Source organism: Tyto alba, unplaced genomic scaffold (genome assembly GCF_018691265.1).
Source record: "Tyto alba isolate M040663 unplaced genomic scaffold, T.alba_DEE_v4.0 Super-Scaffold_13, whole genome shotgun sequence".
NCBI lineage: Eukaryota > Metazoa > Chordata > Aves > Strigiformes > Tytonidae > Tyto > Tyto alba.
The window spans coordinates 40,301,900-40,321,008 of NW_024881275.1; the positions used below are offsets into that span (position 1 = coordinate 40,301,900).

General features: G+C 36.6%; 1 protein-coding gene across 6 annotated transcripts in view; it reads right to left on the reverse strand.

Moving 5' to 3' along the window:
* Nucleotides 1-1,074: 1,074 nt before the first annotated feature.
* Nucleotides 1,075-19,109, reverse strand: part of DIRAS2 (DIRAS family GTPase 2) — a 50,716-nt gene continuing 32,681 nt past the window's right edge. For 2 of the 6 annotated variants that reach the window (XM_033008926.2, XM_033008925.2), the window contains exons 2-3: nucleotides 15,063-15,172; nucleotides 1,075-5,210 (exon numbers count right to left, since the gene is read on the reverse strand). In XM_033008926.2, coding sequence (XP_032864817.1) covers nucleotides 4,572-5,171 — 600 coding nt within the window. In that variant the 5' untranslated portion in view covers nucleotides 5,172-5,210; nucleotides 15,063-15,172 and the 3' untranslated portion in view covers nucleotides 1,075-4,571. Of the gene's footprint in view, nucleotides 5,211-15,062; nucleotides 15,173-15,744; nucleotides 15,872-19,109 lie in introns of all 6 variants that reach the window. The other 4 variants (XM_033008922.2, XM_033008921.2, XM_033008927.2 and 1 more) reach the window with 4 other exon arrangements.

Consider the following 19,109-nt stretch of genomic DNA (forward strand, 5'->3'; position numbering starts at 1 on the left):
AAATGTGGCAACCACATATTCACAACTTTGAATGAGGGTACGCGTTAACAATGAAAATATTTTCCAGTGGGAAACAGGAGTATCAACCAACAACAAAAAATTTAGAGGCAGGCAAATTTTATAATGCTTGTGGTGTTTCTGACAAGGCAAACATCTGTAAAACACTTGCTGACTATATTGTACAAAACCCAGGACAATGACTTGGCACATCCACCATTCCACAGTAAGCTGTGTTAGTATCAGGAGAAACATAGTAAATGATGGTGTCTTAGAAGAAAAAAAAAATTAGTAATATTAATTATTAGGAGTTCTAGGGTGTCTTTTACTAGAAATAAAAAGCTGTGTGGGCTGCCATGTCCAATTACTTCACAATGATATGAAATTTACATGCAGTACTCAATATTTCAGCACTGGTTTAAACACTTGCCAGTGTGCCTAAGTATTTAAGCTTGTCTGTTGACCTCTCCCTCTGTTGAATATGAATTATTGCTTATATACAGAAATGATTATTTAACTGAACAACTGTTATCACATTTTCTGAATTGCAAGAAGTGTTGAAGTATTGTATTTGACTTTTTTTTTTTGCAACAGTGGGTAACATAACATGTAGTAGTAGGAAATTTTGCAAAAAAATCATGAATTTGGTAGACATGAGGAGGAATAGTAGGATCTATCTAGTAAGTTTCAATTTTGCACAAGCACAAAATTTTATCTGTCACTATTTTAAAGTAAATAATAAAATATAGCCTGGCTTCCAGAACTATTTTGCTTTTTTGATGACCACAAGAAACACCCTCTGATAATCTGTGTTCTATGAAAGCAGATTGCTTTGAAAATGTAGATGTTTGCCACAGTATAATAAAGAAAGGTATATGTTAGGTAAGATAATACAGCTCCAATTCTCCAAAGACTTTTCAGGAGTCTTATTTGTATAGCTGAAGACTTTAGGACACTACCTGACATACAAGAATCTATTCTGATATGGAGAATTGTCTTCACAACTTCTAAAAAATGTATATTTAATGTACTTATGAAACAAACACAATGCAGGCACCAACAAGGCTCCTTCCAAACTTGTGTTTGAATTCAAAACTTTATTTTGTATGTTCAGAACATCACCAGAAACATAGAAACTTGTAGGCACAAATGAATTCATATCCAGAGTTTCTGAATAAAATATTTTCTAATGAAATTGCAACAACACATTTTCATTATAACTATATATCTTAATATTTCATATATACATATAAAATTCATGCGTTGTAAAGAGTCATTTTGTCTAGAACAGGTTCTCTGGGTGCAAAAATTCACTGCAGATCTTACAAGTTTTAAATATGTCATATTTTTCTGTACATTTTAAAGAGTTTATTATACTGCTATCACATTCCCAAATAGAACACAAAATGTAACAAATCTGTATATTTTTTTAATTTATGTTACAGGCTTTTTCCTGTATTTAAAAAAAAATATATATATAAGTAAGAGCAAAACAAATGTTTTAAACCAGCTCACAAGTATGCAAGATATGTAAAATATAGTAGTATAAACTAGGATGACAATGCAAGGGTATAAAATATGTTCTCTTTCGAGTCTGTGGTCCATGAGTAATATTGCTTCTGTCCTGGCCTTGCTTCGATACATGCAAGTCCATGAAATAATTCATGGCTTATTATGTAGCAGGTGAGGAATTAACTGGGAATTAAAGGAATTGGTCCTCGAGCCTAACACCTGGTAGCTGCTTGCTTTATTTCCACCTTTGCCATACAATCGCTCTTTTCTTGCTATGAGGTACATTCAGAAGAAGTCCAGGGCCAAATTTCAGCCTGTAATATTCTTGAAGTCCTTTTGAGTAATTCAGATCCCCTATATTCTACTTCTACAAGATTATTTATCATGAAAATGATTCCTCCAGTTAAACTATTAATGTTAAAAGGATGTTTGTATTTATATGGCCTTTTTTATTTTGAGTTTCTATCATTATTCCATGCTGGTTGCTGAGGCATATGCCATGCATGATAACCTTTGGCACCGGTGTGTTAGCATCAGTGGGAGACCTCTTTACTGCTGACCTCTGTACATGACTCATTACTTCTTAAGTGTGATCATTCTTTTGGTTTTCCAGTTTCATTAGTGGAATCCAATGCTGTGAAGATGAGCATCATCAGCTGTTTGCTTATAAACAGAGTAGATGTATAAACATTTATAAAAGTCTTACTAAATGTAGTGGTTTTACATGTTTTGTGTCCCTGATCTGGAATTAGTGCTTGAACTATTGACAGACTAACAAGAAGGACATGCATTTAACAGTATAAACCATACTAGTTTTCTTTATGTGCTCTAGAAACTGTGTCAGAATGTGAAGAGACAGTCCGACCGAACAGAATGAGCATTGGACTGGGACTGAGATCTACTTTTGTTCCCATCTCCGCCGCTAACCTGCTGGGTAACCTATGTGCAGTTGCTTCTTCTCTTCATGCCTCAATTTCACCACCTGAGAAGTTAAGATAATGGTACTGTCTTTTTTGTAAAGTGTTTTGAGACTTATGGAGAAAAAACTTTGCGTAACAACCAGGAATTTATTCTTAAGGGAGAGCTTTATCTTTTTTTCATGCTCTCACCAAATTTCTCTTCTAACGAAGTAAACACACAAAATTCTGTCTTATTTGAAATCAGTAGCAGTTTCATGCTTGATTTTAATGGTGCCAGAATTTTTTCTGAGTGAATGTGAAAAGTTGTGCTCCTTTCTAGACAGTGCTGATAGCAATTCTTGCTCGAAGAAATGTATACTATCACACTACCTGTGAAACGTTTACACTTTTTTTGAAAGGTGGAAGGTAAACACGCAATAACTCTGAGCGGAACAAGGTAACAAGTTTTAATGCAAATACTGCATCTGAACAGCTCCTAGAAGATATTTATTATGGAACAGCATGCATGCTAATAATACTAGTACTTGGCTTCATTTCCCATAGTATGATTTTGACATAAACATTTACCAAAAATATGGTGGTTTGTTCTTGTTATTTCAAAGCAGCTCCTAAGGTGCAAATTGTAGCTTATACAATTTTGATGTGTCCTTTAAAAAATGTATGTGCTTCTTTTATCTTAGGTGGTCTCTGTTATCAGTAGGATACACACTTTACTCATTCACATATTAGTTTTTAAAAAAGCTTCGGAAAGAGATCCAGAAGAGCTCCCATTTTGTACACTTTTTCCCCTCTCAAAGGTTTTGAGAAGAGCTGTTTCCCCTGACAGAGTGGTTTATACCTTTTTTTTTCTATTCTGAACTTTGTATTGCATTGTAACACAGTACTGACTGCAACTCTTAATATACCAAATCCTGTAGTATTTATCCCCGCAAATCTTATTTTAGGGACTCTTGTGGGCCCTAACTCTAGATACAGGATTTGGTTCTATAAATAGTCACAACAGTTCAAATCATGAGTTTAGATGGAAAATATAAAACCCTTCAGACAATATAAAGGCAATAGATCTAGTAGTGCATGAATGCAAAACTATCCTAATTGGAATATAATAATGTAAAGACATTTCACTCAGCTAATCTGGTAATTTGAATAAAAACTTTGTATACTACACTGACCCCTCTCCAGGGGTACAACTGGTTCAACAGGGCTTCCATTCATTCACTAATCACACCATGTGTTCATTTAACCATCAGCAGCATTTGAACTGAGACTTTACCACAGACTTTTGTAGGGGAGTGCCCAGCCAGTCCTCCCTGGTGAAACTTGCTGTTTGTATATATACACCATTTTTTATACAATCTGACATTCTCCACAGGCAAACCTCTGCTCTTCTGAAATATACTGGGGCCAGAAGCACAGCTCATTCTTGAAGCGATGGGTCCAGAAATGGAGATGATCTCCACCTCTCCTACAGGGGCTGGCTTTTCCTCATCCTTCAGTTCAAACACCGCATCATCCTGGAAAAACAATCTCATGCTGGGGGGTAGAGGGAATATCTGTTCCTTTTAACTGTGCTACCCCCACACTTCCTTCTAGTGTGAAAACGTTTGTTTATTTGGCAGATCCAAGACTAATTTATGCATGCTGCCCCACCAGTCGGTAATGAAAATTGCACAGAATTGTTTGTCCATAGCATTTTTAAAGGACATGATAACACCACCCAGCATGCATTTATATGTTCTAGGTTTCTTCACAGCCATTTATTTGTTTTTCTTCTAACGTTATACATTGCCTTCTCTTGTAGTTATATGCAAATGTAAATAATACGAAGTTGACTTTCTAAATCTTTCACATTATGCTAAGGATGAAATCTATTTTCTCTTGTAAATTACAAAATTACATATCCTGGCCTATCTTTCTTTCAATTCTTGATTTTTTTTTCACTTATAGCTAGACTACATGGTTTTTAAAATGTTGGCTTTTTTCATATTAACAACAGTAACTCTTTTTTTTTTGAATTCCAAATATTTCTTTTAAATCAGATTCTAATAAATAGGGTCTTGCATGGTTGTTTGCTCTCTATAGGTTTTACACAGGTATTGTCAGACAGGTGAGATTGCACGACTGACTTCTGACAGTGCAATTTCACATCACCACACATTTGCCTTTCAGCTTCTCTTTCCTTTTCTGCTGCTTGCTTTTTTTGCCATCAATTTGTAAACTCACAGTCCTGCGTTTCTCTAGGTTGAGCAATTCTTGGAATAACTCTTTCACGTTGTGGTTCAGCTTGGCAGAGGTCTCCATGAAGGCACATTTCCACTTCTTAGCCATGGCTTCTCCTTCACTGCTGTCCACCTCTCGATTTTGGTTTTCATCATTTTTGTTCCCCACCAGCATTATTGGAATGCTTTCTACGTCTCCTTTAATCTGACATATTTGTTCATAGATCGGTTTGAGTTCCTCCAAGGACTGTCGGCTGGTGATAGAGTAAACCAAAATGAAAGCGTGTCCTTTAGAAATAGAAAGACGTTGCATGGCTGGAAATTGATGGCTTCCTGTAGTGTCAGTTATCTGCAACGTGCATATGCTCTTATCACAGCTGATCACCTGTCGATAGGTGTCTTCAATGGTAGGGATGTAGCTCTCTCTGAAAGTGCCCTTCACAAATCTCAAGACCAAAGAACTTTTGCCCACTCCTCCAGCTCCAAACACAACAACCCTGTAATCATTGCTTTGCTCAGGCATGTTTGTCAGTGTGTCTCTTGCTCAGCTAGAGGGCAAAATCTAGGGAAAGAAAATGACAAAAACATCAAAACAGATATTAATATGTGTACATGTGGAGAGTGCACATAGTGATATCTTTCCCAATAAGAGAAATGAATGTGATGCATGTGATGGCATACTAGTTGTAATAATTTAAGGAGACTTGCAGTGGGTTACAGAATTATTTATTTCAATATTAAATTTAGGATTTGCAACCCACCTTGGACTGCTAACAAGAGACCATCTTCATCACTTATTTTAAATTAACATTGTGAGTTTCGGTATTCTTCCTGCAGGACTAATATCCCCAGAAATAAAAAGCTGCATCTGAGAATCTTTCAGCAAGGCCAGGGCATGAAAAAATTGTAGGGGCTGAATTACTTCTCTGTCTCTAAAACAGATCTCCTCAAATCATTGTTGAAATATGTGTATATACATGTGTATGACAGTCAGTTACTCTAAATATGACATCTCTTCAGTAGCTAGGGAATTTATCTCCACTATTATTGGACAACAACTCTTGATGGATATCTAAGATAAATGTGCAGCTTACTCAGAAATAGCACCAAGTATGGTTTGTTTCTAATTCTTTGGGAGTGAGAACCCCACTTCAGTATGGTTTTCTACATGTATTTCAGGTCAAGGAGTACATTTTGCTAAACTGAGATTGTTCAAGTTCAGTCAGCTTTCTCATTCTAATCTTTATTTCACAGCAGATGACATTTGACTGGATGCTACACTTATCAGAATGTGCTACACACAAATGCTACACTTATCAAAAAGGTTGTGCAGGCATCTTCACATTTTTAAGTGGTTTATATTGGCAAGGTTGGCAAATGCGTATGTCGAAGGTCACAAAACTGTGATCCCTGAAGTCCATTCGTCTTGACAAAACCTGTCTGTAAACACTAGGACCACAAATATTGTCATCATTATTAAATAACAGAAATGGTAAAGATTTCACAGGGTTGCAAACTGTAGTTGTTTTATAATTCACTGAAATAAATGGGAAGATGAATTTGTCCTCCCATTAGTAGCAGCTCATTAGGTACACATCATGTACAAGTTTCTTTTTATATTTAGTGAGATTTAAGCAAATGTATAAAAAACTGAACCCTAAAAGTTGAATAGAATCTAGGATATTGTTACTTTTCAGACCGATGTTAGATATATAAAAAGTACGTGTGGAACATAGTGCAAAATTTGCTGCACCTCTATTGGTTCTTAGGAAAGTGGGCTGATTTAATATGGAACATGATCCAAGTGCCCTAATAGTGCCAGGTGTTTGATTTTTCTTGTTGCAGTGTTGCCTGGGTAGAAGCTAATCCAGAACAACCAAAGGGATTTCTTAGTGAATAAGGAAAGCTTTCAAGGTATCTCTTCTCTTCAGCAGAAGCAACTGCATTGTGGGACAGGATTTTAAGTTACCCCTTACTTACCTAGCATGGGGAGAATAGGAGTGGTGCTGTAGAGGTATGGATGTAAGTGGAGCCCCCACAATCTTACCCCAGTTGCCAGCCCACACTGAATTTTGTGCTTCTGCATCTTTGATGCTGTTGCTGCCTGTGGCAGTTAGATAAAAGCTGTGGCTACCCATGCTGCACTAATGTCTTCATTTTGTTCTTCAAGCATACTCTGATTTTGTTATCCTTCTTGTCCAGGGCATCCTATTCTGTCCTAGTTCTAATGTCTGAGTAAGCTGAAAACATCTGTCTTTACATAATGTGTTGGATGAAGGACTCGTACTTCTTCATCTGCCACACTGTAGGCAGAATAATCAGTTCAACAGGAGATGCTGCTCCTGAGGCAAAGTGGAGAGCTGGCACAGGTCTGCCTACCCAACCTGGCTTCAGGCAAACGGCAGCTTCACCCTTTCATCTCTCCTACACTGCAGTCAGAGACTTCTTTAAATATAGCAAAGATTGATAAATAAGAGTGTTCATCCTGAGGCACTGAAGCAAAATTGTTTCTCACTGACAGCAGAATTCAAGGAATGGAAAGAAGGATAGTCTGAGAAAACACTCATGTATGTGTTTATGTAAGACGGAGAACCCTCAGAGGAGCAAGGGAAATGGGTGAGCAGCTCATGATGCTGAGAAAATGAATTAACCCAAACTAGCTAGCAAGAAATAAGAACAGAAAAAGCTGTCAGGACGCTGTTCCACTGAGAATAAGCCTGTACCTAAGAGGTGCAAACATGCACTTTCAGAACAGTCGTAGAACTTATGAGTTGTGGGTGACTGCACAGAATCAACTACCATAAGAATTACAGTTTAATAAATTTTGTGAGCAAAAAGGAAAGAGGGAAAAACGTGGCTATTTTACCTCAGAAGCAACTTAAGCTTTTCACAATCAGATAATATGTAGCCTATAAAATATAGGATGATGAGAAAAAATGTACTATGAAAATTTTCACTATGAAAATCACTGAAATACACAGTAGAGAAAAAAAATTTGAAAAGCTAGCTGAGTATACCTCTGCTATATTAAACCTCATGCTTTTAGGATACTCAGAAATCTCCAAGAAAAATGGCACATATGGTTGCCCAAAAGTTAGAACAAATAGAAATGTTGAACATAATGGCATGAAGTATTAAGCATCCAAAAAGCTTCTAAGGTGTCCTGGGTTTGGTTGGAATAAAGTTAATTTTCTTCCTAGCAGCTGGTAGAGTGTTGTGTTTTAGATTTAGGATGAGAATAATATTGATAACACACTGATGGTTTAGTTGTTGCTAAGCAGTGTTTACACTAAGTCATGGACTTTTCAGCTTCTCATACTGCTCTGACAGCAGAGACAGGGAGTGTGCAAGAAGCTGGGAGGGGACACAGCAAGGACAGCTGACCCAAACTGGTCAACGGGGTATTCCATACCATATGATGTCATACCCGGTATACAAGCTGGGAGGAGTTGGCCAGGGGACATTACATCTTGAGGACTGGCTGGGCATCCATCCACAGGTGGTGAGCAATTGCATTGCGCATCAGATGTTTTGTATATTGTTATTATTACTACTGATATTATTACTAGTATTATTATTAATAATACTAATAGTCTTTATTATTATTTTCCATTCCTTTTCTTCCCTATTAAACTCTCTTCATCTCAACCCATAAGTTTTACTTTTTTTGTTTCCTATTCTCTTCCCTGTCCCACTATGGGGGACAGGGAGTGAGCAAGTGGCTGTGTAGTGCTTGATTGCTGGCTGGGATTAAACCACAACATAAGGGAACCTGAAATGGCATGGTAACCATCTTTAAGCACAGTAAGTCATTGCAAAGAGGGAGAGTGTACATCTGTAGTGGAAAAAATGGGAATTAATGGGCTTACATTATAGAAGAGATTCACATTAGTCAACAGGAAAAATTTACAGTGGCAAGAAGAGCACACCTGTTGCTTAGGGAGATTTTGCATACTGTCTTCAGAAATGACCATAGAATCATAGGATAATTCAGGCTGGAAGGGACCTGAGGAGGCCTTTGGTCCAGCCTGCTGGTCACAGCAGGGTCATCCATGAGACCAGACAAGGTTGTTCTCTCCTGTCAGGGCTTGAAAACCTCCAGCACTTCCCACAGCCTCTCTGGGCAACTTGCTCCACTGCTAAATTACATTCAGCATGGTTTTTACCCCTCTTATAACTAGTCTGAACTACTTGTGTTTCAACTCATACCTGTTGTCTCTCTTTCTCCCACTGTCCAAAACTGTGAAGAGTTTGACTCCACCTTCTTGATGGCTTTCTTGCAGGTTTTGGGGAGGGCTGCTATTCAAACCGTGCCTACCCAAGGCTGAACCAGCCCTTGCTCCTCAGCCTGCAGGGCAGGACAGCACTGCAGCCCTGGGCACCTCGGTGCCCCCACCTGAACTTGCTCCCGTTTATTGATGCCTTTCCTCTGCTGGGGCTGCCGAAACCTGACAAACTACATGGCTGTTGTCTCAGGAGTGCTGAGCAGAAGGGGATTAACACCTCCCTCAACCGGCTGGCCGTCCTCCTGCTCATGCAGCCCAGGACGCGGCGGGCAGCCAGGGCCACTCGCTGCCGGCCATGCCCGGCTCGCTGCCTGCCGTGGCCCCTGGCCCTTCTGCACAGAGCTGCTCCCCAGCCCGGGGCGGCTGTAAAGGAGCAGCAACCTCACTTGCTGTTTAGCCTGTCCCGCATGCAGCTCTGTTAGCTCTAAAGATCCTCAGTTTTAGCAAGGTAAAAAATACAGTTTATTTTCTTTTTTGTCCTGCTCAGGAGCTGTGAGCAAACAAAACAAAAACCTCATGCAAGGCTTTTTGATCACACCAGAGAAAGTCTTCCCAAAATAATTTTTACCACATGGTTGTATTCTCTGTGCAGATCTCTGAAAATCATTCTGTGTGACTGTGGTTCACTTTTGAGCACCAATTGTACATTTGTTAAGGCATTTGATACCACCTTAATAGTGTATTGATTATTCTTTCTCTTAAAATATGTTAATTAAAGCACACAACAGGACAAAATAAAGTACCACATTGTTTCATTGGCTTTCGATATTCTGGCCAACATGGGTATGGAAAAATTAACCCGAAAGAAGTCTGACTTTTCAGATGTATAATACCCTCTCTGATTCATGCTTTGAGAACCTGCCTGTTTCATAATCTGTATACAGAAAACAGCAGTTGCTTTTCACACTTTAAAACTGACTTATTCCTCAGTTTGTGTGTAATAAAGCCTCATTTGTTGCCTTTGCTACTTTCACAAACTACATCAGTGAAAATTTACTATCATCTTCTGAGGTGTCAGCTTAACAAAACTATCCTCACTTAAAAAGGCAATTACTTTTCATAACATACATCCATACCATTCATTTTTTATTGTTTGGTTGCAAAGTTCAGCATGTCAGTGAGTCTCTATATACCTCTGCTGACTTAGCTCTGTTTTCTGCAGATGCTCCTCTAGCAAAAGGCTGGAGTTGCTCTAGCCCAGCTACTGTGGGTGAGCTCAACTGGTTATTCACTGGGACAAAAAGGCTGCCACCAGTTCAAACTCAACTACAGACCTTTACATTGGTCTGCATTCTTTCCATAGCTGTTTCTGACATGGCAGGTAAAAAAACTCAAAGGTTGTTCTGACAGGACAAAACAGTTTAAGGATTGAGTCATTTTGATATAAAATCAGATATTTTGTTATATAGTGATAACAAAAGTAGCATTTAAAAATTTTTAAACATTTTTAAAGCACCTCACATTACAGATTATACACTTCATAGTTTAAACTCTTAATGATCTTCAGGTGACTAATCACATGTGTGTGTGTTAGCATTGACTAAATTGATGTCACTGATCCTGTATTTAGCAAATAGATCTCCATAGTTATCTCCCATGTTTAATAATTTTTTATGATCTAACTCTTCTATCAATTGTATTTATGACTCACCTCTTATGTTTATATTTAAGCCATGAGTAACATATGTAATAACAGGTAAAGGGCATAGGGAGGCTGAAAAATAACTTATAAAAATTAATCTGCTTGAACACTTACCCTTAAAGTAACATAAGATTAGAATCTCACAGATGGTGAGATTTTCCAGTTTGTACTTGAATGTAGGTATAGAAAAAAATGCTCACTTTCCAGTCTTTCCACAGTTTTGGTTTTGTTGCAAAAAGATTTTCACCATGTCTGCACACTTAGACCTCCATGAAAAGTCACAGGTTGCAAATTTCTTTGAAATTGTTCAGCTAGCTGGCATCTTTTAGTGTAGCATTTGTCTTATAAAACAACCTGATACTACCTTTGCTGGCTGGAGTCAGAAACTCTGATTGCATCTTAACTGATCCAGTTCTCGAGTTTTTATGATGTCCTACTGAGAAGTCAGTTTGATATGCAACACAGCAATTGTCAGATGCTATGTCTTAATTTTCTGAAAGCTCTTTTTCCCTAGGTAAAATCATCTCCTGTCAGTCCCTGATTTAATTTTTTTTCTTTTAAGGTTTTAAATTCTTTCTAAGGTGGTGTCTCTGTTTATATTGTCATTGTTATGATGAAAATCCAATAAAATACAAGCAATGCATTTAGTTCAAAAGCTTGCATCAATTTAAATTAATAGCCTACCAGGCTATCCAGTGATGACACCACTATGCAAAGATACAAGGTCCAAGGTAAAGAATAATACTAAATGTAGTTATAGGTAAGCTGGATTTCAGCATGGTTGTCAGTTTAATGGCCATTTCACCATATCAGAGGTGAAAAAGATACACATTATTTACATAGAGGAGGAAAAGAGAGCTCTTCATGGAGTTTTTACTTGTTGTCCATTATGTATTTAAACAGGCATTTCTCAGGGAGAATTTTCACCCTATCTGCCAATGAATGTGGAATTAAAGAATGGGTATTTTTTTACTTCCAGTGTCTTCATCCTTTACGATAAGACTTGCTTTTTCATTCTTTTTCTTTCCTTTTCTTTCCTTGCTTTGCTTTGATCTTTTCAAATCAGTGGAAATTTGGACATGTTTGAAGACAAAATAATGACAGTTAAAGCAGCTTTTTCTTGCAACATGAGGTTTTAGACCATGTCAAAAGTACTTTTTAAATTCTCACGTTGAACAAAATGTTCTTTGAAAGTCTGCTTCTTGATGATCAGCTAGTGTAAATCATGTCTTCTTCACTGCATAAATGCTGTAGAACTTTTGGTTTATGTCAGCTCTTGCTTTTGTGCAGGTATTGTTCTTGTCATCCATGTTAACAGAGAAGAATATTTTCATACTGTTAAAGCCTGTCATTGATATTTGAGCAAAGCTTTGGCCAGAGGTAAGTATCCATTCAAAATACCTTCTCTTTTTGCTTTTCATGTTTACATAAAATAGGAAGATGACAGGCCAAGTCACATCAATAGACTATGCATGGATTGACAGTACTAATGAGGGTAATTAAAATTATTTGATGCATTTAGATTAAAAATGCTTCCTGAATTTTCTTTTCCATATCAAAAATTCAGCTTCATAAGTTATTGTGACATCATGCCTTGTTTTCAAAATGTTTATCTATATATTGTTGACTTCCTCACACTGGAATTTAAGTCTATGATACTTTTGCTAGCAGGTACTATCCAGAAAATGTTGGGTAACAAATATTACACTAAATAATATTTATTCATAATTTTTATAACTGTTTAGATTCCTTTACAGGTCAAAAATATAGGGAAGTGTGTCAGATATTTTGGATCATAGCTTCTCCTTACAAAAAAAAAAACAAAAAAAAAAAAAAACCCAAAACCTAAGTCTTGAAATGTAAAAAAGTCTTTCACATAATAGTGTGACATGGAATCTGAAGATAGCAATTGACTGTATTTTGTTCAGGGTATTTCTACAGTGCCAGGGATCATTAAGCCGTTTGACCTAAGATTTCTCTGAGTTTTTTTACTGTCTTCAGTGCAGTTTGAACAAAGTATCTTGTTTTATTCCTAAAGAAAATTCTTTACCTACAGCTGTTCCACCTAATGATAACTTTGTGAAAAGCATCTCATTGATTTAGGAAAGGTGATTATGCTACTGATGATAAAATGCTGATAATCATTTAAATTAGTTGCTTCCAGAAACTTCTTGGTTTCCATCACCAGTTTTGCTGTTGTTTCATAGTAATAGCTTTGGTTTTGCATTAGTCTAAAAGCTCAAGATAGGAGTCCCTCCAAGACAAAATTTTATGCAATTGGTCACTGAATCTTGACCAGTGTTAACACTGATTTCAATTAACACTGAAGGATGGTGAAGAATGGTGTTTCAAAAAAATTTCAATACCTCATGATCAGTGAAGATTAAATATACTGCAAGATTTCCAGCACTGAATGGCCAGGCACCAACACACTACTTTACTGAAAGAAAGCTGAGTTAACATCGTGCAATGTACTGTTATTGTGAAAAGGAAGATGGGCACTGTTCGTGTGACCTGCAGGTCCCCGTTCAGCAAAGTCCTTAAGAAAGTACTTAAATTGTGCACATTCTTCTCATCTGTTTTTTTTTTGTTTTTTTTTTTTTTTTTTTTAAACTGGCCTTCATTGTGGTCTAATTGAACACAATTTATAAGGGCTGCATATATAGCAGTCATGATATAAAGTCTGTTTTCAGTGGAGGAAAGATTAAGAAAATCAGTGATTTTCTAACAGATCAACATAGATGCAGAAGTTAGAAATTACATGGAAATTTTTCAAATCTAAAAAGTCATGTTGGACAAAGAGCATTCAACTATTGGACACTGAAAACAACTTAATAATCTGACTTTAAGATCTGTGTAGAAGTTACCAAGTGTGACCAAAAAAAGATCTGAATGAACAGAAGCTTTTGGAGTTCCAGATTTATTTTCAGAGTCAGTACAAAACTGGATGGCATAATAGGTCATGGTAGAAAATGAAAGAGAGTTTTTCTCAGCTATAGATTGAGGGAAAAACAATGCTAACTTTATATTTTATATCATCAGCCAGAAGGAAGCAAGCCAGACTGAGTTACAGACAAAATGACATCTTCTATGGAAATGAAAAATAAATAAAGTTGTGTGTCATAAACCTGCTGTTTTTCTCTAACACACTGTCCTTGTTGAAACATTTATTTGATCACCTGAAAGTATGAGACAAAAATCAGATGTTTTTCTTTTCAACATATTCATAGGAATCACAAATTCAAACTACAAATTCAATTTTTTTCAACTGAAACCGTTTCCATTTTAGAGCTAGACTCTACAATGCGTGAATTGTTTGAATTTGCATAGAAAATTCATCATTTAGAATTATCTAACTGAAACTAAAATAGTGGCTCAGTCTGTACACAGCTTGTTGGGACTGAGGGAAGAACAGAAAGCTAAAACTGCCCTGCATGACCATAATGTCATCAAATAAAGTGTGTGCTTCTGGGGAGTTTGGCCTAGGTGATCATAGCACTTGGTTTCAAATATCTAAAAAAGAAAAAGGGAAGAAAAATTAAATTTGCTCCTTTTTTTTCAATATTGGCTAAAGTATTTCTTGCATTTTGGGACAGATTCTTCACTACATTACAAATGCATTTGCTACACTGCAGATACAATCTAGGTATTAAACCAGGATATCAATTTTAGAAAGTTCAGAGAGGTTCTCTAAGAGGTTTTGTAGATTCCCTTCATATTGCTGTCAGAGCAGTACATAGAAGAGTAATAGAAAGGACAAGAGTATTTCAGAATAATTTGATGCAGTTTTGTTCTGTATTTGCAGAAGTAGAATATTGTCCTAAGAACATCTGTATGTAAAGGAGGTAGAATCCAGCCTGAATATTGTTTTGTGGTCATAGATGCTGTGCTCTGCTTTAGCAAATTGTCATATTTTCACCACAGTGACATTGAAAATATTGCTGTCAAAACAATGTCTTTCCAAAATTGTTTGAAGCCCTGTAAATTAACATATCAAAAAGATCCCTTGGTAAAACAAAAAACCCAAACTCGTAGTTGTCACAGTAAGAAAATCTTTACCTAGCTCTTGGGCTAAGATACAGCCAACAGAGATTGTGGCAGAAATACTTTCTCTAAGCAAGAAAGAACTGGAAAAAGATAGGGGAGAGAATTAAATGAGTTTTCTGCAGGGGCAATAGGTAGCATGGGTTTCTGAAACTAGGTTTAATCCAAGTGGCATTGCTTGTTGAAGAAGGAGGCAGGACTGGCAATGGAAGAATGAATGATGCAGAAGGGTCTGTGGATTTCCTTCTCTGTTGAGGGTTCATGTGCAGAAAATGCAGAAGGTACTGGACCTGATCCAACAAAGAGCTTTAGAATTAGGAGTACACTTAAATGATTTGCTATGTTGTTTCCTAAGAGCTTTCAGGAATGACCCCTGAGTAACAGGTACATACTAATGAACCATTAACATAAAATAGGATTTAGCACCTCTGAACATACTTACCACATGAGAAAATCTTCCTTTGATGCAGAAACAGCAATAATGTGCTAAGTTTACCCACAGTGGACAGGTGTCCTACTGGTTGTCACTTCCTGTTTATTGGATTGGATAATCTTAAAAATAAAAAAGGATAATTTCATGACTCAGTTCCAGTTTAAATTCAGGCTTTGCTTTAGGCATGTTAGATACTTCATTGTCTTAAGTGGAACTACTCTTATATTTATTTATCTATTCAAGCATTTTGGTAAGCCAGTATCTTAATCTTTTAAATTCTTATGGTCAGAACTCAGCAAGAAATGACTCAGAAGCCTTTGTGTATGTGTAGTGTATGTATGTGTATGTATTAGTGAATTCACATATAGAAATAAAAAAGTCAAGATAACAGCACTGTATTTAACTTCCCATGGGGCTGATTTTTTGAATTTTCTGCCCAGTTTACCAGACCAAACACTGTAGTTTTTTCTCAGTTTTCAACAGATTTAATTTACCTGAGAGAAGAAGGAAGATCAGCTTACAATGTTGTATGTTCACCTTTCAACACGTAGGACATTATGCCGTTGGGTAGATTAACTGAAATTCGTCACTCATACAAATGCAGTATTAGAGACTCAGTCTGACCTTTCAGCCCCTCTGTTTTTTTAACAGCAGAATACTCTTTTTGTCAGTTAGCCAAAACTTTACGTACTGTAGTGAATTTCCACTTCTCCAGATATCCACTAGTCGAAACAGGTGACTTTTTGTTCTCCGTCTTATGGAAAAAGGTGTGGCTTTTAAGCTTTCCTAAATGGAGAAAGTTAGAAACATGCAAAACACTAACAAAAAACAAACAAACAAACAAACAAAACAAAACAAAACAAAAACAACAAACAAACACAAGAAGGAGAATTTGCCAAATAATCGTTTGACTCTAGAGGCTTTGGATGTTAAATTCCATATATTGTGAGATTCACAATAACAAGCATGGGCAATAAGCTAGTTCCATACAAATGTCTGTATTTACCCAGAAGAACCATGTGTCTGTGGAAGACTGGTTTCCATTCAGCAGAGGAAACTGTGCAAAGACCAGTGGCCCTTTTGCCTTTCCATTGTAGTCTTCAATTCCTTAATGTTATTTTGAGACTATTTGCACGAATCTTCTACAGAAACAGAATTCTTAAAAGGTTGAGGGCTTCTGACTTACGAATGTAATTTCTATAATTAATTTTCCTTGCCAGGCTGGAAATGATAGCTTCATTGCTATCCTGACCACTGGAACATTTCTGATAATCTTCCACAGCCCAAACAATACCCCATTCAAAACAACGTGGTTTACACTGAGAATATCAGTATGTTTCGCTGTCTGAGCCGTGCATGGTAAGTCCTCCAAAAAACCTATCAGCCAATATAATCCATTTTACAACTGGTAAAACTTGGGCAGTAACTTGTGAATAGGTTAATGCAGTGGGTTTCAGGACCCCGAAGGACCCCTGACAAGTAATTAAGTAATGCAATCCCATTGTTGATATGCTTCCAGAAACTAGTAAGAAGCCTGTGCTTCCACTATTTTTCTGCAAATCAGAAGGGTTTGAAAACCAGCAATTTAAGTGTAACTGTGGGGTATGAGACAGGAATGACAGCTTTGTGATAGGAGTTTCTAAATGTTCATAAGGAGCTATTTCCTGTTTATGATATGAAATTTATCATAACCTGGCTTGGGGGGAAAATTTTTATTTATTTTTCTTTATACTGTAAAGTGTATTTTCTTTAAGAATTAATTTGCAAATCTGCACCTCAGGACTTTCATAAAACTGCTTTCCTTACTGAAACTTTTTTACTTTTTAAACAGAAAAGCGATTTCATACGAATCTTCATCGCTATCCCAGATTTCAGTACTTTCTTTTCTGAAGTGAGAAAGGTAGGTTTAGCATTTAGAGAAGTCTATTCTCAATTCATGTTTATTTTCCTCTTAGCAGTAAACAAAATTGTAAAAACTATGTTCTAAAGATTGAAAAATACTTTCTCAGTAGCACATGGTATCGTTTTAATGTTTGAGTGAACAAATTGGGAAAACTAATGGTTTTTTTAGTTGGGTTTACAGCAATATTTTAGCTATTTATGGTAACCAGTATTTGATTATTTAAATTACTAACTTTTTTCAGAACAGATAAAAACTGTCAGTCCAGATTTTCAGGGAAGAACATAAAAAGAAATCAAATTAAATAAAAATAAATAAAAGAAGGTAACTCTCCTTTTCTTAGCTTCAAATTAAGTCACAACTACTGGACATTTTGGAAAGGAAACATCTGCAGTCCAGGAATGGATTTGCTCTTCTCATATGGCTGCTTTACTTTAAAAAAGGATGCTAAAAGGCTGTCATGACTTCAGTGACACTCATATTTAACTAAAACCAATTCCATCACATGCAACCAGAGCAAGGGTGATTCCATTTTGCTGCCGTAGAATACTGCAGCCCTGCACAGTCACAGAAATCAGACACTGATTTCCATCTCATTCAACTCAAATTTATGTGTTTGAGAGGAGGTGCTCCTGACCTCATGTGAGTGGAAAAGCACATTTGTCACAGACCTAGCACACCCTTTTTGACATTTTGCTCTTGTCTTCCTCTGATACTCATTTCAAGAATTATAGAGTAGTAATATTTTGTTGTTGAAAACAAATCAGTATTTGTTTTCTCAGAAAGGAAAAATAAAGTATGTTTTGTTTAAATTCGTATGTACAGTTTCATTGTCACTCGATGTAGCTTTTCCACTGTCTTTCCAACGGCAAGGCAGGATAAGTTAATGAACATTTTCATTTTTTTGCAACAATAAGAATGTAGTGAAAGTATCTGTTGACACTTAGAAACCTTTTTTGGGTGGAAAGTAAAAAATAATAAATGGAAAATATTTTCCATTATTTTCCCCCCCCTAATACATTTAAAGAACTTGTTCATTTAAAAGGGAAAGTAATACTGCTAAAATTAGGTATTCATGTTTCACAAGAATTGCCATTTTTCTTCCTCTGTGTAATACTGATAATTGCTCAATTAGGCCTAGTAATACAAAGTATTAAGGGGAAAGTAACAAACATTTGGAATTGGTCCTACATACCAAACCAAATCTCCCACATTGAATACTGTTTCAGTTTAAGTGTACAAATGGCCTGATATTCACACGCAGTGTGGGAGCTGGAACATTCAAATGAAGCTGATTATATATCACAGAAATAGTTACTGAGGTACACTATGAATTGAAAGCAATCCAATGTAGTATGTAAATCAAATCAAAGACATAAAAAAACCAAACCAAACCAAACCAAACCAAACCAAACCAAACCAAAACAAAACAAAACAAAACAAAAAAAAAAAAAAACAAACAAACCAAACCAAACCAAAAACAAAACCAAAATTGGGTTATAAAGAGAGGAAAAGGGAATATGGAATTGAATGCCATCATTCTGTGGGAGCATCTTTGAACCAGAATACTGTTTATTGCGGGTTTTTAAGACAAGCTACGATTAAGGCAATAGCACACACTCTGTCACAATGAAAATGTGAGTCTTTGTTTTCTCACACATGATGGTGGGATGTTTACATGGGCAGGTTTGTTGGTTAGCACAGAAGAAAATTACCAGGTGATCCTCAAAGGAAACTAGAAACAGGGCTAGTAACAACTTCAGCATTATCAGTTTACATACTATCCGCTATTTTTATTGGTACTACAGAGGCTGCAGTGCCATATAATCTTGATCACTTGCCCAGAAGGAGCCATGCCTCTGAACTCAAATCATCTTCCAAAGAGTGCTGCTCTACACTGTGAGAAAGGGATATTTATTATTCAGCCTGATGGCTATCAGACCTTATGTGTCTGCTGGTGTGCAGCACAACCTAGAAGAGGAAAATGTACTTTCATTTGTCTCTGCTGTGAGATGTGTGGAAAACTGTGTTGTAAAGAGACTTTTTAATGCAGGCAACTTCAAGTGAAAAGCATGAATGGTATTAGGGCTGAAAGAGACCTTCTGGATTATAAAATCCAACTATTTGTCGTTGTAGGAAACATTTCACATAATCCC